At 51.1% G+C, this 21,091-nt stretch overlaps 1 protein-coding gene across 2 annotated transcripts; it reads right to left on the bottom strand.

The window, feature by feature from the left end:
* Positions 1–275: 275 nt before the first annotated feature.
* ADA (adenosine deaminase) lies at positions 276–20,823 on the bottom strand. Of its 2 annotated transcripts, none has more exons than XM_065849854.2 (11): positions 20,710–20,823; positions 13,739–13,800; positions 10,482–10,604; positions 10,213–10,356; positions 9,288–9,403; positions 7,288–7,412; positions 4,820–4,891; positions 4,451–4,552; positions 3,648–3,715; positions 3,032–3,161; positions 276–1,814 (listed from the first exon to the last, which is right to left on the bottom strand). In XM_065849854.2, exons 1-11 carry the CDS (start codon positions 20,743–20,745, stop codon positions 1,713–1,715), a joined length of 1,080 nt encoding a protein of 359 aa, XP_065705926.1. In that variant the 5' UTR covers positions 20,746–20,823; the 3' UTR covers positions 276–1,712. The 2 variants fall into 2 exon arrangements, with proteins under 2 accessions (XP_065705926.1, XP_065705927.1); XM_065849855.2 differs by lacking the exon at positions 20,710–20,823 and adding an exon at positions 17,410–20,299.
* Positions 20,824–21,091: the final 268 nt, after the last annotated feature.

Below are 21,091 nucleotides of genomic sequence, written 5' to 3'. Positions count from 1 at the left end.
TCCCTTTAATTAACAAAGGGAAAAGGACACGTGAGGTTGGAACAACCTGCGTCCATAAAGCCAACTTGCCCGTTGAGCAAGGGAGCAGGCACCTTTCGGCTGGCTGTCCGAGTGCTCTGACCTGGCCGCAGGAGATGGTAGGAATTGGGCTGGCAAAGCTCCCATCACACCTGCTCATTAACCCTCCTGCTTTAGCAGGGCTACGATGGCTCACGGTGTGGATTGCGATTCTCTGAACCTTGTTTCCCTTGAACAGAAAGGCAAGAGGATTTCTCTTTTGATAGAAATCAGTTATTTTATTAAACAGGATTAACAATCCACCGTCCAGAATCCAAACAAGCAACTCTCCTTCTGAAATCATTTTTGCAGAAAAATTACCCAAAAAAGCCTGGTTCTTACTGCAGTCATCTTCTTAAAAGTAACAGTTTATCATTTGCTTTATAAAAGGAAGAAATTCACTCTCATATCCATCTAGCTAGCTCTCTCTCTATAGGTGTATATGTGCACCACATACCTTCAGAGATCAATCTTTTACTCAGAAGACAAATAGGGAAGCCCAGAAAGAATGGAAATACTCCCAGCACATGGTCGCTGCTGGCTGAGACTGGACCAGTCTCACACACTGTCCACGGTCATGGTGACCAGGGCCCCTTGTCAAAGGCAACTTTTTGGTACAGTATCTTTGGAGGTAGCACCTTGGCAGACCCCCGGGACGCTAAAGCACACCACACACGCACGTAAGAAAATGATGGTCTCCTCTCTGCATGCAGAAGTGAAAATACTAGAGCGCACCAAAATCACTTAGGTCTGACTTCTAGCCAGTGTTGTGGTTGAGTGGGAGAAGCAATTGAGATGGGTCCTGAGTCAGCACATCACAGTGGGCGCTGGCTTATTAATGTGCTTATTCAGTTTTAATAGTGCCTAAAGATTAAATATTCAGATTTAGATGTGCCTCAAGTTGGGAAGAGGGCAGAATGGTTAAAACAGGCAATCGATCATGGTGTTTCCAAGCCTTAAAGATAGACAAAGAGGAAACTGCAGTTCACAGGAATTCTTCAGGATGAGTATAAAATTGGGAAAAGTCCAAGAAAGCAGATTTTGGCCCAAAATGGTAAAAATATGTTCCAGCTTCCTATACATGCGGGAGCATGGTCATGGCCAGCTGTGAGTATTTTCTTTTTCAAATGCCCTTTGGACCTGTGCATGGGTAAGAGCACCAGCTTCCAGTTTGTTCGTGTTCCAGTCTTGTTAGTACAAGACTAACCCTTTGTAAATACAGCTGTGGCCAAACCCTCCTACCCACACGGATGGGAGTAAAGCCCGTTTCTTAAGTGCTGACTCCCTGTCAGCACCAAAACACCTTTTTTGCTATGAAGGTTTAGGTTAACCCAGGCCACAGTCACAGTTAAAGGTGGTTATTTCTGCACTGCAGGCAAGGGCTGGGCAGGTCAGATGAAGCAGGGGAAAAGAGGGGGGTGGATCGGGGGAAAGGGAACACGAAAGGAAGCTGGATATTAATTCAGGAGAGAGTCTGTGGGGTGATAGGTGGGTGTATGTGATAGCCCAATTATGCTGAGTACTGTAAGGGTAAACACAGGGCTGCCAGTAACAGAGACCGGCTCTGGGCACCTTCTCCTGGTGCTCCCACCAGCACAGAGGAGTCGAGCACACATGGAGAAGGGCCACAGCTCCAGGCTGGCTGCAGGGACAGGTCACGACGCGCTGGGGTCCATCCCATAGGCTGCGTACAGGGTGTTGAGCAGCTCCTGCTTTTCCTTCTCAGGTAAGAAGCTGGACTGAGCTGCGTTGATGTTCTGGGGAGGCAAAGGGGAACATAAGGGAGACATTAAGACCCATCAGACACTAATGTGTGGTTGGGCACATCCCAATTTCTGTCTCTGAGCAGCAGCAGGCAATGGGGAGTGCAAAGTTTCCACTCCCAGATTCATTTCCATAGCCTCATTTTACAGGGCAACTGCTCTGGCCCTTCACTAGCCACAGTCCCAAGGCAGAGACAAAGCAAAGGTCTTAAAATACTTTGAAGTTTTTAGACCCACTCCTACACTCCCAGCCCTGCTTTGGACAAGAGCCTCTCCAGCACGGCGGTGGTGGCAGCCGGATGGGACACAGCGGGGCTGTGCAACATAACCTGCTTGTCTGGCTTGTGCAGAGGCTTTTCTTAATTACACAGCAACAACCTGGCTCCTGCAATAGCAGGAGGGGACAGCTGGCAGCAGAGCAGCTGTGGATCCAGGAGCCCAGAGCTCTCCTTGTTCCTCCTTCCAGACCCAGGGAGCAATGTCTGCAGGAGAAAGGGACTTATTCCTCCAGCCAGAGCTCCGAGCAGGACCGACAACCTCTTGTAAAGTGCATCCTGCACTTCCCAATCCAAGCAAGTATTTTGGGAGACATGCAGGCAGAAGTGCTGAGCACAGCTCTCACTGCAAACCAGGAAAGCTTCCCCTGCTAACCAGGGAAGTCCAACTCCCAACAGTTACCCTGTCTTTCTGTTTTGGGTGAGAAATTAGAAAAATCAAGACACCCATATGACTGCATGTGCCAAAACCAACAGTCACTTTGTTTCCAGCTCAGTTGTTGTATGCTCGTGTTACACATACAAAAACTGCAAGCACTTTCGTAGCTGCTGAACTGTGCTAATTTCTGGGCCAAGCCTTGAAATATTCTACCTACGATTCCAGAAAAAAAGCAACAGGCACCTTCCTTCCCTCCTTCCTGCTAAGAGCTGCTGTGAGGACATCAGAAGACAATTTCCACTCTGACCTGTCACCCACTGAGCCCACTCAGCCCAAGCGATGCAAGCCCTGCAGAGCCCCCAACGCACAAAGCGGCCCTGGGATCCTCCTGCTCCCCCAGCACCCTTCCAGCCAGCTCAGCAGCCCTCCTCGCCCTCCTGCTTACAGGGACAATAAAGGATTTCCTGATTTCCATTGAAATGTCTTCAAAGAAAGCAAGCAGGTTGTTCTGGGCTGCCCCAGGATGTCAGCAGAGCATCCAGCCAAGGCTGACTTACCACTCTCTTGAAGTCCTCCTCAGTGAAGCCCATGTAGTCCTTCACTATGCCGTAATCCTTGTCGATATTGGAGTTAAAGATGAGGGGGTCATCCGTGTTTATGGAATAGTTAGCTCGATCCTTCTTAAATCTGTAAGGAAATCGGGTTGAACCAGTGGGTAAAACACTGGATGTGGCACCAGTCGTGCATTTCTCAGGGTAAAACACAGTAAAAGCAAAGACCCCACCGCGCTCCCTGCAGCTTGCGCTGCTGGACACAAACACGGGGCTTGGCTTGTCTCAGCACCGTGCTGCACTGATCTGTGTCTCCAGTACAGCGAGGAGCAGAGGATCTCCTACCTCGAGGCTCCACAGCCTCAGCTCTCACCCACAAACCAGGCCCAGTGGCTGGTGTGCAGCACCCCGTGCCCCACAGCTGGGGCAGGGGGCACAGGACAGCCTCCCGGAGGGACCCCCGTGCCCTCCCAGCTGCATCAGACCCCTCTGTGCCAAAGGACAAGGATGTGCCACATTTTCCTAAGCGGTTAGACCTGTGTTACCTTTGTAAAGCAATAAAGCACCTATAACCCACCCAAATACAGATCATTTAAGATTGCACGTAATTGAGAAGTCTTACTGTGTTAGTGGGTGTTTCCCAAAGTCTGGATGACATGCTCCAGTGAGATAACTGGACCAAGGGCAGACCTGTTTCGGGGAGTTAAACATGAAAACCACAATAAACCATGCAGATTTGAACCCCAGCTGTTTATGCAAATAGCTAAGCATGCTGGTAAAGCCAGATACAGGTTTAGAGCTTTGTTCACAGCCATCCCTCAGCACTATACGTCCCAGGACACAAACGCAAAGAGCCCACAGCCTGTGTGACAGCAGCAGGAGTCGGTGGGATATTTCCCATGGCCAGTCAGCCAAGAGCCATGCTTCGACCACAGTTAAGAAAGCACTGCCATTAAATATATACATATATATTCTATATATTAGTTGGATACACCCACTCTAGGGAAAAGTCAAGGAAACCTGACCATGCACAGTAACTCCCAGGCGCCTCCACCTTCCAACCAGATAAACTTCTGATTTGTGGAAGGAGGAACCTACAGGCTTGAGGTATATAAATTAGTGAATAAGCCCTCCAAAATTTATCCTCAGCCAGAGCAGGATCCATTTCTCTGTGCTACACACCTCCTGCAAGCTGCTGTGCGCACCAGCGCTCCCTGCAGCAAAGGTCCCAGCACACAGGCAGGTGTCCCCACCATTTTTGCTGTGGAGCTTTGGGCATGTGGGTTCAACAGCAATGTCACCACACACATGGCCAGCACTCAGGTGTCAGGTTGTGTCCCTGGCTGTAGCACAGCCCAAGCGAGAGCTGGTTTTCCACCCAGACAGCAGCTACCTGGCTGTCACCCTCCTGCCACACATGCCTACCTCAAAATGCATCTTTGCCCTCAACAGCTCCTTGTAGAGCTCAGGGTCCTCCAGGACATGGTATCCATGGCCAATGCGCTCGGCCTTCAGGTGATAAACTGCCTAGAGAATGTAAGAAAACTACGTACAGCCTGAGAGCACCTGCTCAGAGACCCCTGCCCCACCACGTGCACAGCCCACGCCACCAACCCAGCTCCGGGAGGTCCTTCCCTGTGCCCTTGAGGCCAGATCTGCAACGTTTGCTCTGCTATGAAGTCCTTCTCATGAAGGACCTGGGCTCCTCTGTGCCTGGTGCAGGGGCTGCAGGGGCACTCCCCATCCTGTCCCAGTCCCTCCCAGTCCCTGCCCTGGGCTGGGTGCTCCTCATACCTCCTTGATCATGGCAGGCGGGCCAGCCTCCCCAGCATGGACAGTGCGATGAATCCCGCATCTTTCAGCTTCCTGCAAAGCAAAGGAGGACACACTCCTGTCCCATCGCCTGCAGCAAGGTCAGACAGCCCCTGGATCAGCACCGCTCTTGGGGGCACACAGCAAGCAACGGGGCTCCATGCAAAGAGCCCCCAAACCGTGAGCCCTGCACCCCGAGAGCTGTGTGCTCACTGCTGTTGCACAGGCTGCGAGAAAAGGGCTCAGCAATGCCAGAAGAACCTTAGAAAGCCTGGTAACCTTCTCCTGTACCCCAGCCAAACTCCTCCAAGGCCTTTTAATACTGGGTGAGCTCACCCCTGTCTCCTCTCCAGACACTTGCCCTTCTGCATGAACATCGCAGCAATTCCTGTCTTTGAAGCCTTTATGTTTTGGGCCAGCTGCAGCTGAGTGGGAGAACTCAAAAGCCCGCAGGGCAGACATGAAGCAATGCTCACACACCCAGCACCTCCCTCCTGCAAGGGGCTGGGGATGGAGCCATCCCAGCTGGGAGCACCCACAGGCGCAGCTTTGGGAACATTTCGAGATGTTCTCCATGGCCACCCTGAAAAACCCTTTGCCAGGGTGACCACAGATCACGCGAGTATTGGGAAGCAGCACGGCCTCGAGGGGAGTCCAGCTCCCGCCTTGCTGGAAAGGGTCACCCAGCCGGCAGCGGTGCGCAGGCTGCAGGCCGTGTCTGGCAGCCGACGCTCTTCCCAGGCAACCCCTTCAGGGCTTTTCAATCATGATTTTTTTCCAGCTGCTTAACTTTCAGCTCCTCACGTGCTACAGGTCCAGCAAAGGTCAGGCCAGGTTCTGTTTGGGATGTCTACAGAAGAGCCCTGTGTGCATCAACCTGAAAGGCAGCCTATGCTCCTTACATTTGAGTGTTGACTTTTCCCAAACAACTAATATTTTACACTTTCTAAAATAACCACATCCCTCTGGCCAAAGTACTAGACTGAGAAGAGAGAAAGATTCACACCAGCACTGAGATTTTCCACTTGTTTCTACTGGGTATGAAGACAAACCAGAAACTCTTGTTCCCCCTTTCCCAAGACAGGCATCCCTGACTATCCCAAGAGCTGGGGACACAAGCAGAGAGGTCAGGCACTCCACATGCAGCAGGACTTCCCCACTAACCCTCCTGGCCACTGAAGCCTGACCTCCCCATCTACTGCATCCAGGAAGAAGCTTGTGTCCAACATCCATCCATGGGCACATCTTCCCTGCAATGGCTTAATCTCTTTTTCAACCCATTGGTCTGATGACACATGGTGTCTCCCTTGGCTTCTCTTCCACGACTCGCTGCCTCCTTGGACATGGTGGTCCCAGGATCCTTGGCTGTATGTTTCTGCCCCGGTTCTCCTCCGCAGCCAGCAGCCACAGTCGAGCTTTCACCGTTATTTACTTTCCTCTCCAGAAGCCCCCAGAGCTCCCAGGCAGAACATGCCTGCCCGAGTGACACCACAAGTCTCTCCAAGTTCCCTGGGTGCATTCCGTACCCCACGGAACAAAGCGGCAGCATTTATGGGCATGCTCTTCCCTGCCCTGCAGGCCAAGGGGGGCAGTGGTCAGCAGCGTGGTTTGCTTCAGCATCTGGGAGCCTGGGCGAGTCCCAGGCACAGAGACAGATGGAGGAGTCTGGACCTAGGGCAGGATGAGACATGCCTGCCCATCAGTCAATAAAACCCCATGCCCCAGTTTATAACCACTCAGTTCATCCAGCACAGACAGATCTTGTATCAGCTCCTGCTGATGGGGGCAAAGACCCCGAGAAAGCCCCATGTCATTTCAGACCTGAGCGCTGCTTGCAAACCATCCTTTTTGGCAGCGATCGTTCACAACCTCCTCTCCCGCTGATGCAGGGACCGACGACCCCAAACTGCCCCCAGCACGGAGGAGAGAGGCGCGAAGCTTCCCCTGCGAGCTGCTGCAAAGCTCCAGGTCTGGCGAGAGTCTCAGATCCGGCTCCTGAAGCCATTCCAGCATCTGCACTTGAGATGATCGGATAAAAGCACTTTCAAGTGCCAGCTTCTTCTCTGCTCCTCGGGTGATTTCTGCCAGACTGGACTGGCCAGTCTCTTCCACCCTAGGCCGTGGTTTTGCTGAGCCCCAAGAGCAGAACCCAGTGGGAGCTGCTTTGGGGACACAGGCTCCATGTCACTTGTGTCACACTCACTGCTACAGGGTAGCGTGCCAAGCTCCAGTTCTACAGCCATGTTTAAGCAATGACGCCTGCCATTAATCATGTAGGAAATATAAACAAATAGTTTTGCTATTTAAAATAACATTTTTAGTAGCTGCAACGAATTTTTAAGCTGTCCCAGCTGTTTGCAGTCTGAATAACAAACTGTGTATTCCCTCATGCACATCTCCTCAATATATGTTTTTCTCATAATTTCTTTTAAGAAACTTATTAAACAAACCTCGTAAGCCTTCTTATGCTCGGAGGCATTATCCACCTTCGCATTCTCATCCCCAGCCAGGTCGATGGCCACCACGGAGTTGTTTCGATACTTCTTGCAGAGCTCCACCACCTCAGGAGACCAGCCTGGAAGAGACAGCGCCAGCGTTCAGGAGAAAGCATTGGTTCTTCAGCATTTTTCTAAACAAATCCTGGTCATATAAGTAGAAGGCTAGAGCTGTTTTCTTTGGTCTTTCCTAAAATTTGATGCTCAGAAAGAAAGCTAACCTACTCCTAGAAAGGTCTGCCATCTTCAGGCAAATAAAAGCTGCCAACTGATTAGTCTATCGTCAAAGGGAAATCAAATGTATTTACCAGCTATAAAGCTGCTCTCATCAAAAAAAAAGGAAAACAATTTGCTCCTGAGCTTCCACCCCATCCCCAGGCTGGCCAAGGAGGGGAAAAGGAAGAACTGGCCCGTCAGACTTGTTGTGTCGTGGAGGAGTTTGGGGTCCCTGTGGGACACTCAGCCCTGCCTTGCCACAGAGCATCCTCAGCTCCCCAGACAAGAACCTGGATGCTGCTGCTGGTGGGAAGGAGCTGGTCAGAAATCCTGGAAGGCTGGCCTTGAACAATCACCATTTTATCTTCATGGTATCAGTGAGAAAGAGATTAACAAGTGGCCAACAACCACTTCAGAGCTATCTCTGATCAAGAGAGAGGACAACCTCAGAGAAAGGACATGCATCTGCCAGCTCATATAGCAACCACCCTTCGCAAAAAGGCCAAGAAACAGAGAGAAACGGTAGTGTCAATAATTAACAGGCCCCTGCTGTGTACATACAATCCCAAAATCACTCAAACACACAAGAAAATGTGTGCAATTTCAGCTTCTTTTGATCAGCTTCCAACTCACCAGGTTAGAGCTATTATTTTATTAGCAAGTTTAATATGAGCTAGTTCTGGCTGGCATCTCTGCCTTTCTCTCAACAGTTCATAAATTACAGGGTGGCTTCTCACAGTGCAGCACATCCCAAATGCAGCGCTCAAGACTCCTGTTTAGTGTGCATCGCTGGCTCTGAGTAAGAGTTGGTGCCCTGGGGCACAGGGACAAGAACATCAACTCGGTTGTTTGCAGGAGTGGTCCCTCCTGCTGTGCAAGCACATGTTCCCTGCTATAAATTTAAGGTTCAAGTTTTCAAACTACTGTTGGGGGTTGATTGTGCAGGCAGGAAAAAAACCCAGTCTCAAATCTCCCAGTTTCTAAGAATATTGTTTTTCACATTTCTAGACACAAATGAACCCTGTACTCCTTAGCAAAAATCTTTCCACCATCTACATTACTAAGCCTACATAAAACTGTTGTGAGATATGACGATATTAACAACAAAGTCTTCACATAGAACAGCTACTGTCACACAACTTCGCTCCAACTGCATGTTTCCCTAGAGGAAGACGCTCACAGAACTCAGCAGCCCAATGGAACACTGGAAATTGGGTTTTCTCCCTATTCTGGGTCACAGCACCTGTTAGCGACAAAGTTCAGAGCTGCTGATTTTATAAAAAAACCATTTTGCATATGTGACTTAAGTATATTTTACTTGTGTCTTCAGCTTGAACCAGCAGAGACTGCAGCCGGCGTCCCAGGGTCCAGGCTAACGAAGGAGGATGCTGCTGTAGCAGCGTCATCATGAGCAGGGGCAGCGTGAGATCTCATGCCTGGTCCTCCTCCTGTGACCAGCTGGCCCAAGAAGAGTCAGAAAGGCCTATTCAATCTGTCTATCAAGACCATTCAGACACTTGTACCCACAGATCTCTCATCCACTGAGCGCTTTCCCCATAGTTAAGGGAAAAGAGGAAAAAACTACTAATTCTCAGCACTGTCTGCTCCCATGTCAAACCCAGGGCCATGGGACTGGGGCTTTCCCCACATTTTTGCAGAGATCTGAACCCAGGGACCGTCACCCCCCGCCACGCGTCAGGGAAGGGGAGCAGAGCAGCAGGGGAGCTGCAATACATTACTTGGCATATGGCGCATGCAGCATAGAATAGACCTGGCTTTGATGCGGAAATCCCTTTCTCCATCTTGTAGTCCCTGGTTTACGAGGTTAACGACTTCATCTGGAGTGAGGTCTCCCCTGCAGGGAAGAAAAGCCGTCAGCAAGAGGCCGGACACCCGCCAGGGAAGCAGGCAGAAGCTGCGGGTCCAGCCCAGCATCTCCATGGGACACCCCACGCAAAATGTGGGGTCCCACTTGCCTTAACATCCAGAGAAGCCTGATGAAACCACCCAGAGCTGCAGAGCACCTTTTATACCCTTGCTGTGCCCAGATTTACCAGATATCAGACACAAAAGCATGACAGTCAGATTTAGAAAAGCCTCAGGGAACTGGATGCCAATCCTGCCCAAGCAGAAGAACCCGCTCTTTGCCAGAGCATCTCATTAGGGCACATAACTCCCTGCAGCCAGGCAGGGGCAAGCACGGGAGCTCAACACCCATCACAGAACATTTTGCAAGGAGCCACAGAGCCCAGCACTGATTTAGTCAGAGGGATGACAGGCAAAGAAGGGACTGGATGGTCAGCCCCCTCCAACTCTGCCCATTGTCTCTGTCAGTTCAAATCACATTTTGTGTGCAGGCAATCCACATCCAAACGCTGCTTTCCCTCACACAGACGGTGGCTCCAGCCATAAGTTTAAGCGCAGATGCTCTGCACATACAGAACTGACGTCCAAAGCAAGGGACATTAAAACACAGCAGCATGCAGAAATATTGTAAGAGGAAAAATCCCACCAATAGGGAAGAGAGGTGCTCACTGCATTGGAGGGGAGAGAAGGTTTGGTTACACCAGACTCTGAACATGTGCTGGCTGACCAGCGTGGGCCATACCTTCTCCATGCCCAACTGGTTGCCCCCCAGCTCCCTGGCACGGCAGGACCACTCACTCGGTTTGGCCCCAGGGGATGGGATCCACGTGGCAGTTGGCCAGGAGGTGAGGGCTGTACCGGATCTCCACGTAGATGACGCCTTCTTTTGCCTTTGTTTCCACAAGCTCATACGCGATCCTCCTCACTGCCTCACGGTCACCCCTGCAGGGATGGCAGCAGGACCCGTCACCCAGGCAGGGGCGAGGTGACCACCAAGGCTGAGCAATGTTAGCCAAGGGCTCCTGCCAAGGGTTGAGGGGGGAGAAGCAAAAAGCAGGGGTACTTACGCAATGGCAGGCATGTAGTGATTAAACTTCTCCAGAAATTTGGTAAGTGTCAGTGGTGTTTTGTAGCTGACATGCTTCAGGAGGTCATCAACAGTGCTGCCGGGGAGCGGAACCCCTCTTTTCCTGGAAATGGAGCCACGTATTACTGATGGGGAAGGCTATCGCATTCTTAATCAGCCCATTTCATACAGCAATCACATCTCAAGCTGGCAGCACTAAACGCCATTTCCTCACAAAAAAGATATGGCACATGTTGTCCTTCCAAAACCTCCTCGCAGACACAGTCCTGAAGCTCAGCGGGGAGAAAGGCAATCCAAAACACAAACAAATCGAAATCCAAGCCCAGACTGACCGGGCAGGAACACAGCCAGAGCACATTTTAAGCTTAAGAAAGAGTTCATCTAAAGAGAGTCTGGATTATTTCTTGGCGCCTCCTAGTCCTAACAGCAGAATTGCCAAAATTCTTTAGAAAAGTTAAATTTCCACTTATGTAGGTTCAAAGGCTGGAAAAAAACACAGAGATGCTCCCAGACCCAGGATCACACATATAGGAGCGTTGTGGCTCATGGGTTTAATGCCGCAGCTCTTGTAACTGAGCTGGTTCCCCAGCCCAACATCAAGGTGGCATCTCCTCTGCTGGGGACACCTCCCACACAGGAGCAAATGGCAGTCCCAACAATCGCTCTCACCAACAGGATGGAGATGGTAAAGCCCACCTAAACTCTTCTAGGAGGGAAGAGGCCATTTTTCGCCAGAGCATCTAGAGTCCCGGGTGGGTGGAGGTGTCCCCAGTGGGGTGACAGCCGGACTGGAGTGGGCTGTGAGTCGAGGATGCTACAGGCTTCACCACCCCCACTCCATGGGTTGTCACTCTGTGAAAGCCAACCTAAATTAGGAATAATAACCAGATATTTGTTTTCAATCCTCTTTTCTGCCACAATTAATTACATCCGATGGATGGAACTCTCTGCTAATAGAGACAAAACACCACAGACGGCTTTAACATCCTGATGCCAGCAGCCATCCTGATGAGCAATCTGCAGGGAAACAGCACAAATGACCCCACTCCTGGGCCCAGCAAATGTTGCTCATTCCCAGCTCGGGCAGGGAGGACACCGGCCCCACGCTCAGCCTGCACACACCACCTGCACGGATGAACCTGCTGGCACTCGACAGGGGACATCCACCTCTGCAAACGCATCAGTTTTCCTCCCTGCCTTGCCCTTTCCACGGCACCAACACATAAGTCTCTGCTCCAGCAACCAGCCCGTGTCTTCCTCTACCAGCCCAAGGAAAATTCCCTACAGCAAACCACCTCCCTGCCCTCTTTCTGTGCTTTCTGAAGGATCGGCTCCGCACAGCCAGCAGCAGCAGCACTTCGGGATGATCCGCAGCGCTGCCATGCTGGAGTTGGGTCTCTGGTTGAGGGGGTCTGGTGGATCTCCCCAGCGTGGCTTTGGGAGCTGCTGCTGCCCCATCCAAACCGCCTGGCAGCTGAGAGCCTTCCCACAGTAGAACTGCCCCAGGGGAACGTGTTCATCCCACCCCGGCACCTCCACATCCTGCCCAGAGCTGCCTCCAGCCACGTCCCACCGCAGACAGGGCACCTCTCCTGGGGACACCCAGTCCCAGGAAGGGTTTGCCATGGCTCAGAAGCCTTTGGCTGGGTAGGGGGGCTGCAAAGCCTGACCCAGACCTGACAGAATTGGAGTCAAAGTTTCAAAAAAACAGCTGCATTCAGCCACTGCCCAAGGGGGCTTGTGCATCCCAGCAGCTACTTCTACATGGTCAGCCACCACCTGGCAAATTTATTTCTAGCTCTTTACCTTTAAAAATAGACCACAAGCAGCTTTCTGTGTCCAGGGCGAGGTTATTAAGGCAGTCCCCTACTGTGTCCTGCACTGCCCTGTTGCTTTCACATTTGTGTGCACGCTCGTTTTAGAGCCCGTGAATAGCACAGCTCTGCTCCAGCCCCGCAAAGGGCAGCGCCCAGGGCTGGCAGCCCCAGGGGATGCCAGGGCTGGTTAAAAATAAGAGGGGACTTGGCACATGCTCAGGCAATGAAGGTTTCTGTCCTGAGCAAGAAAGAGGCACGAGACATTCAGATGGCTGGTGTCTCCTGGGCTGCAGGGCTCCTACAACCATTGCAGGGAACTATGGTGGCATTTTTCCTTCGCTGGCAGCAGGGACCCAGCAGAGCCCCAGGGAGGAAGCACTGACTCTTCTGTCCATTGGGACTTGTATTCCAGCCCTGCAGCCCACCAGTGGCGTGGGCAGAGCCAGCTCCCCGTGCCAACGACCTGCTGCGAATGAGACGGACATCTCTGATCCACCCTCTTTACTCCAGCTACACTGAAAAATATATGGCCACTCCAGCAGAAAAAGCTACTTCGGAAAGAATATTTCCCCCTAGGATGGCACTGCCTTGGAGTCTGCTGTGCTCACAGGACACCCAAACTGCTTTCCATCCTCCTCAGAACTGATTTCCTCCTTAAAGTACCAGAGTTGCCCCTAAGAGCTGTTCATTGAAATCTTTAAGCTCGCTGCTTTCTCTATCCAAGGGTATCTGCTAGTCTGCATCGGCTTTTTAAATAGTGACAGCTGGAAGTTATTTTCCTTACAACCGTGAAGCCAGGTCCTCACCCCAGTTAATCATTCACCCCAGTGCTTCCTACACAAGCTATGCTGAAGCAAGGAGATGCACGTGGGCTCTGTCAAGGACACAACCTCTCTTTAAGTCACTGCAAAGTGCCTCCCCAGGTCACCCTCACACGAGCACGGCTCCTCGGGTGCCGGCAGCAGGCAGACACCTGCGGTTCAGCGGCGCAGGGCAGGGAGCAGCACCCAAGCTGGTTTTTCCTCCCAAGGCTGCGGTACGGCACCACCACCAAGACGACGCTCCCAGCCTGCTTTCATTGCACTTGTGTTTGCAATTAGGAACGTGGAAAAAGATGAGAATACACTGACTCTGCCCATTCCTGGGTACACCTCAAAGGCAGGTACCTTATGAGACATCTTCTCTACTTTTCTCACAGAGGCTCCTCTCACCTTGCCCAGCTCCCAGGACCAAAGCCACCTCCCCCTTGCTTGGCATCCGCGCACCGGCAGCCGGAGAACCGGTCCATGCAGAGGTGAGACCAGCACCAGCCAGGTCTGCTGCCTGCACAAAAGCTCTTCTGTCAGAGAACTGGACAAGAAGAAGGGACGATCCTTTTGGACTGCAGCTCCCAGAGCTTGTTTTCACCCCCGCGACTCACCTGCCAAAGTATAAGATGGTTTCTGGCCTAATGGCTCCATCCAGGTGGAGATGAAGTTCAACCTGCAATAAGATGAAGAGAAATCAGTGAGGCACTCAGAGCTGCAGCAAAAGTTGAGAGAGAAGCAGCAGGTGCTGACACAGGTATATATGCAGGAAATACAAAGTCATGACAAGAAAATACAAAAACATTTATAAGATACCATCATCATGAAGCTTATCCTTCAATATCTAACTATTGCCTACGTATTTTCTTATTGCTGCTGCAGCTCACGAATTTAATGGATCTTTAGAAATTTAATGTGTTTCCAGTACCTTTCAGGAACTACCCTATCCATATTTAGTTTGCATGGTTTGGAGTTTGGGATAAGTGAAAAAAACCAAACTCCAAACACCTTCAGTTTCCAGCTTGCTCCCTCTTCAATTCACAGGCACCCAAGCATCAATTAATTTGCTAAGAGTCATTACACAAAAACTTCGACTTCACTTTCAAGAATCAGCTCCTGATATATTAATTACTTGGTATTATCAGAGCTCACAGGCTTTCTAATCCTACATGTGGCATCCATCCCGTGGTACAAGGTGATGTGAAAAACAGAAACGAGCCGTCCTGTAGACCCAACAAGCTGGTATCAAAACAAAACACTTACATTTTGACTCATTAAAAATGGGATAGTAACTCAGATCTCTTCAGTCTGAAATCTGGTTTCCCCGATTACTGCTGAAACAATGGATCTTGGAGAAATAGCCCCAGAAGAGCAAAAGCAAGCTTTTTTCCATTAGGCAGCTGGGGCTTTTGGAGGAACATGACAAATGTCATTTGGAAGTTGAACTGGGAAGGAAAATATTAGCTGTGAAACATTTCAGCTAGATTTTCATATTTCCAGAACTCTTTTAAGCAACGGAATAGCTTACAAAATACATAAATTAATTTTTTTAATGAAACTGTAGAGCAGTAATTTAATACATGAGTTATATCATTGTGCAAATTTTCCCATGCAGATGATTCCTGCAGGATGCTGAGGGCAAGAACTGAGCAGGAGGCAGAGGAGGATTGGATATTTGCATGGATAACTAAACCACCCAGGGTTACTAATTAAAACCCTGTGTCAGGTTATGTATCAAACAACAACTATGAGGAGCTGGAAGAAAAACAAGGAAGCAGTCCCTACAAGCAGGACAATGTGTAGTTGTCCATCTCTAGAGCCTTTTGCTCTCCTCTGAAGCATCCCCCAGCAGCTGATGTGAGCTCCATCGCTGGCCTGGCCGCCTTAAACAGCGGAAACACCCATCTTTCTGCCACAGTCAGGGTCTTCATTGACCACTCCCGCTGCAAAAGGCCACCATAGGGTGGCCATGAAGCCACCACTGAAATGCTGCACTGGTGGGATGCAAAATGCAGGTGTCCAGCTCAGGGCAGCTCGAGCTGCTGAGGCTGCACTGTTGCCATCAGCTGGCCCAGCGGTCATGGATACCCCCACTGACACCCCTGCTAGCAGGTTGTAAAAAGATATCCACGTCACTTCTCCTACCCTCCAGACACGATCTGAATCTACACGGATGAAGATTTTTAAAGGGCAAGAGCTGATCTTTCCCCTCACCTCAAGTTATGCAATCCTGCTCACGAGGACTAAATGTCCTGAGAAGCAGCAGATAAAATAACAGACTATGGACATGATCTGCATCGCCAGATGTGGACGCCTGGCATGTTTTCCACTCTTGAGCTCCAATTCCTATTTCAAAACCATGCAAGCTCCATTCCTTGAGGTTTTCAACACCCCTTGTGACCTTCTGATGGAGTTACAGGCTTGAAACATGCTCAGGCTGACTATAGAAACCAAGCAACCCAAACCTCGGGGGCTCTTTTCCCTCTAAACATTTTCTGCAAGAACATCCCAACGTGACACTCCTGTTGATGTGAAAGCAAATCCAGTGGTGTCCTTCACCCATGCGAGCCACCTCCTGCTGCTGCTGCAGGCGCGATGCTTGCAAAGCAGCAAGGTTCTTCTCCAACACCAGCAACAGGCTCTCCCTCCACTGCCATGCATTTGTTTGGGTCTGGAGTGACCTAAATGCTAGGAAACCCTTTTGCAATGCTTCTCAAGCCAAAACTTTGTGAGGTTCCTCAACATCAGCACTTGTGGGAGTTGCTTTCTGCAGCTGGGAAGTAATCTAGGCAACTCGGGTGACCCAGGGACACCCAAGGGCAGAAGCAAAAGTGTGCCCGCAGGGTCTCCACCACAAGCCAGCCCCAGATAAGGATGCAAGTCATCAGCAGCACAACCAGCAGCCCAGCTCCTGCAGGCTCCTTGTTTGCAAACCCCGCTGGTTTGCAGGTTGGCGGGAGGCTGCTTGCTGCTGATCACACTGCAGCTCTCCTCCTGCCTGTTTGTTCTGGGCAAACAAAGCACAAGGCTTTTCCAGATACAAGTGGGTGACGTGACCTTGCTTTAAGTCAAGAAAAGTACCCAGATAAAGATGAAAGGGTTTTCTCTGAACCACGGCTCCAGGAGATGACGCCTGAGCAAGCAGAAATAAAGTGAAAGCAGGAGCCCAGCGCCTCTTCCAGGGCTCTACTCCTCCGCACAGAGGTCCGTGCACGTGTGGTCTCCCACCCCAAGCCCTCTGGTTTACTTGGAGAAGCAGCCTGTGCACATGGATTAAATGGGGATCTCAACACCTGGTCCAGGATCCCAACAGCACGACTTGCTGCACCAGCACTGGAGCCTTCAGCCCTGCTGGGACCAGCCATGCTCTCCTTTCTTCCAGCAAACCTGGACTCGGGAACGCTGCTTCTGATGAAAAACGAGAAAGGAGCAGAGCTCTCCCACGCTTTCCTGGGGCAGCAGCTCTGCTCTTCCCCCTGCTGCAGCCAGCACCCTGGGGGCCACCTCTGTGCAGCCACCATCAGCCCTTCCGCGCCCCCGCAGCACAGAGCGAGTTCACCGACCCCACCAAAAAACATAGTGCAATTCAATAAAATCTCCAAGCAGTCAAAAGCCAGAGGAGTTAGCTCAAAAGACATAAATGGCCATAAATTATGCGTCCTCAGCACAAACAACCCTCATCAAGGCTGTCAGAGCAACCCAAGCGCCTTCCATTTTCAGGCAAAGGAAGTTTTAGCTCAACCACAGCACGTGACTTGTTAGTGCAGATATCAGCAAGTTGGTTCAGATTATAAAAAAGAAGTTTTAAGGGCTCTGGCTTGACTTTCCTCTTCTGAAAATATTGCAATGTTTTCCTTGAAACTTAATAAGCTTCAAAACTAAATTCAAAACCAAAATGAGGTACTTCAAACAAGCATGTTCTGTCCAAAGATGAAGTCTGATTATTTTCAATTTAGTGAGATTAAGAGGAAAACGTTAACCACACATTAAAAGTATTTTCAGCTACAGTTAACCCAACAGAATTTGTCTATTGCTCCACAGTTTGCTCGGCAGACCATAGCAAAGCAGTTAATTGCTCAGTTCACCTATTATGGGGCATAAAAAGCACCATCCAAGCTAAAGCACTTAAGAGAATTTCTGTAGTAGGTGGGTTTAGGTTTTTGTTTGGTTGGGTTTTGGTTTTGTGTTGGTGTTTTGTTTTTTGTGGGGTTTTTTGTGTTTTGTTTTAATTTATACTATGAACAAAGTCACCTCAACACCACGGTAAAAGTAACACCAACCTCACCTTTTATTTTGATGTTTTCCAGCTCACATTAATAGATAATCCAGGCAGCCATTGAAGTTGCATCATTGTAAAACCCTTGGCAGAGACTTGGCCCAGGATTCTTTATCAGCACATTAAAAGCTGATACATTGATTTCTGCAACTGGAAACTGGAGTAATTACAGCTACTTATCAATTTTTAGATATACATGGCAAGAAAACATTAATAGAGATAAAAATCAAACAAGAGATAGAACTAATGCCAACCACTGCAAAAAGCATGAAGTGTGTTTCCCAATCACCGGTGTTATGAAAGCACGCTGTCAGCAGGAAGGTTAATCCTCACCATAAACTGCCACAATGCTCATTCAGAAGCACCAGGTGGGGGCGGGTCAAGAGGGACACAAAGCAGAAGAGGCACAGTGTTACCCTCAAACCTGACGACACCCACAAATGTGTTTTGGAGATGGATCGGCCACATGCTTTAAGGTTGGAGCCTTTAAAAGAGAAACATGGGAGACTACGAGACCCACTCACTGCTCCACTGCAATAAATATTCCTGTTTCGTGGAGAAGCATTCATATGATCCATGGCTTTGTTGACTGAGGAGGAGGAAGATGCTCCTGTGCTGAGTAGCCTAAAGTACCATCCTTCCCAGCACCAACCACCCAGTCTCCACCGGCCTCGCTACGAGGCTCTTGGTGCTGTATTAGGTGATGGTGATTGTGTCACCTCCTGCAGGGACACATCCCTGCCTGAGCCACCACAGACCTCACACCCCCACGGGGCTGGAATGAGGCAATGCTCTGGAGCCATGAACCGTGCTTGCACTCTGAGCAGCACCATGTCGGGTGCAAGGAGTGGATGAGCCAAAAAAACCCATCATCCTGGGTGCACCCTTGTGCACTGGCACTCCCCACAATAAGAACCACCTTTTTAAATTACTGTTTGTGGTTTAAGTTTTGCACCCAAGGCAAACACCTGCACCATGAGCTCAGCACAGATGGGCAGCTGGGAATCTGGGTCTGACCCAGAAGGCCCTGTTCCCATCCTGCTCCCTGGCTCAAGGCACACAGGGGCCACAGGAGAAAGAGCCACGTGTCCCAAAGCCCCTGAGCTGGGGCTGCCCATGGGGAGAGCAGCCAGCAGTGAGCCAGGACATCATTCCTGCCCTGGCTGTGGAGCAGAGAGAGAGGAGGCCAATGGTCGGCATCCAAAGAACAGCAGTCTTTCCTGCTCTTTTATGGCCTGCAATAAGCACGGTTCAAAGTCGCCCTCCAGCAGCCCCAGCAGCTCCCAGTTCATCCCCCCCAGTTGCTGGGAGTCAGCAAGTTCCTGAAAAACACAAAGGCAGCCCTGGCCCCACATTCCACCAGGGCTCGAAGCTGCTCCAGTTACCAGAAACGTCCCTATAACACAAAACTGATCATTCCCAATGGCAGAGGGTCCAGGGGAATGAATAGCGCTCATTAACTGACTTCAGACCCATTTTTTTTTCCCCAAGCCTGACTTAGCAGGTTCACAGGACTGAAAAGAACTGCCTGACTCAGGCAAACCAGTCTCGTAATTGCCAGTTCCCAGACAACAGAAGCCGGATCTTAGTGGTCAAACCCTGCATGGTTTTTCCTAGGTGTCTCTCTTCAGCATCCCACTCTCCCACACACTGGAAAAGTAGGAAGAAGCACATGTGAAAGAAGAACTTCACTTGCTTCCCTAAGTCAAAAGTTTAAAACCACTGGGGTGAACCACCAGCTTTGTTCCTTAGTGGAGCTGATGAAACACCAACATCTCCCAAAATTGAAGTAGCCTTGAAAAGGCTTTAACCATTAGCAGATGCCAGCGCACCCTGGATTTTGGTATCAAGGTTTGTCTGCTATTGCATGGGTCACTCTCCCCATGATAGAAACCTCACACAGCAACAGAACAAAGCACAAATCGACCCATGCACACAGGCTTTTCCAAGCACACTAGACATTTCTGGTGCAAGCTCAAACTGAGAGATAGATGGCTCAGAAGTTATAGGAGATGCAAACAGTAACAAAACAAACAACTTTTGGATTTTCAGAGGCAATCTTCTATTCTGGGAGAGCCACACACAGTCACCACCACTCAGCTTCCCCCAGAGCAGGACCACTGTGACTCTTACATTATACCTCTTCTGCCCTGATTCCTCACCACCCACCAAAAGCCCAACCCCACCTGGTGGCACCAGAGCCCAAAGGCAGCTGGGCAGAGAGAACCTGCTCCCCTACACCAGCTTACCCGGACACCAACCTGCGCGCTGAGCTGCCCTGCAGCACAGCAGCGCTCTGCCAGCTGTACGGGGTTATCGCTAACCACGGCTGTCTCATCTTCTTCCTTCTCTACATTTTTTAAAATCTGATAAATAAACGCATTACTGTATGATCCTACTTGAGATGTATTTATACAGTGCATGCTGAGAATGAAAGACTGGAGTACTATCTGAGAGCGGTTACCAAGATGTTATCTTGAGTATCTGAGGAATAACTGAACTAAACGTTTAAAAGAAAAAAAAATACAAACAACAACAAAACAAACAAACAAACCACAAAAAAACCTAAACAAACCCACCAACGAAAAAGCAAAACCAAACCCCAAAACAAAAACACAAGAGAAAACATTTGTTCGAGTCAACCAAGGCAACAGTTGCAGTGCTCGCCTTTTCCCCAGCCAGGCTGCCAGCGCATCTCCCGACCAAGGCGCAGAGCGACCCTGGCCGGTGCTGGGATGTCCCCGCAGCGGGGAGCCGGGACCAGCACCGCTCCGGCGCTGGGACACCCGGAATGTCCCAGACACTCGGGGCAGCTCCTGCGCGTCCCTGCGGGGCGCACCGGGCAGCAGCAGCACAGACCCCGGCGGGCACCGCCGAGTGACACCTGAGGCCACACTCCCACTGCTCAGCCGCCGTGCCCCGGGCATGCCCCCGCTCCCACCCCGCTGCACGCCGCCTCCGCGCCGGGTCGTGCCCCAGCTCCCCCCCCAGGTGCATGTGCGGCGGCTCGGCTCCGGTGCATGGCCCCGGTGTATGGCCCAGTTCTCGCGCCCAGTGCACGACCCAGCTCCCACCCCCGGTACATGCCCCCTTCTCAGCCCCGGTGCACAGCACTTGGGCCCCAGTGCACGTCCCGTTCCCTGTCCCGGTGCACAGCACTTGAGCCCCGGTGTACGTCCCGTTCCCTGTCCCGGTGCACAGCACTTGGGCCCCAGTGCATGTCCCGTTCCCTGTCCCGGTGCGCAACACCTCGGCCCCGGTGCGTGCCCCGTTCCCAGCCCAGCGCCTCCGGCAGCACTTCCACTTCACCTTGGGGTCCCCGAAGACGCGCACCCCCCGCTCCATGCTGCTGCTCTGGCTCCTGCTCTGTTCTGCCCGCTCCGCTCCCGCCACCCGCTCCCCCGGCCACGCTCGCCCGCCCCCTGCCGGCCCCGCCCCTCCGTGCCCCGATCCCGCGCCACCGGCTGCCTCCTGCCGTGCCGAGCCCCCGAAATCCCGCCCGGTAACGTCCCCTCCCCTTCCCGCCCGAGCGCCGGGCGGGGTCCCTCCTGCGATAACATCGAAGGAAAATCTAACACGACAAAACAGTTCGGCCCGTAGAACTCGAATGCGGTCTCCAGCTTTGACTGCAGCCTTAAGCCCATGCAATAATATTTTTTAACCCAAAAAGGACTTAGTTGTTCAGTCTAGG

This window comes from Patagioenas fasciata, chromosome 16 (assembly GCF_037038585.1).
Source record: "Patagioenas fasciata isolate bPatFas1 chromosome 16, bPatFas1.hap1, whole genome shotgun sequence".
Lineage (NCBI taxonomy): Eukaryota > Metazoa > Chordata > Aves > Columbiformes > Columbidae > Patagioenas > Patagioenas fasciata.
The sequence above is the reverse complement of the archived record's forward strand: the minus strand, read 5'-3'. Positions and strand labels throughout refer to the sequence as shown.

Excerpts from the sequence above, each read along its gene's own strand:
- ADA (XM_065849854.2), bottom strand. The coding sequence starts at position 20,745 with ATGGAGCGGGGGGTGCGCGTCTTCGGGGACCCCAAG. Across the intron at positions 13,801-20,709 it reads GCGTCTTCGGGGACCCCAAG|GTTGAACTTCATCTCCACCT; the intron begins GTGAAGTGGAAG and ends ATCTTATTGCAG. Across the intron at positions 3,716-4,450 it reads GGGCAAAGATGCATTTTGAG|GTCTGCCCTTGGTCCAGTTA; the intron begins GTAGGCATGTGT and ends TCCCCGAAACAG.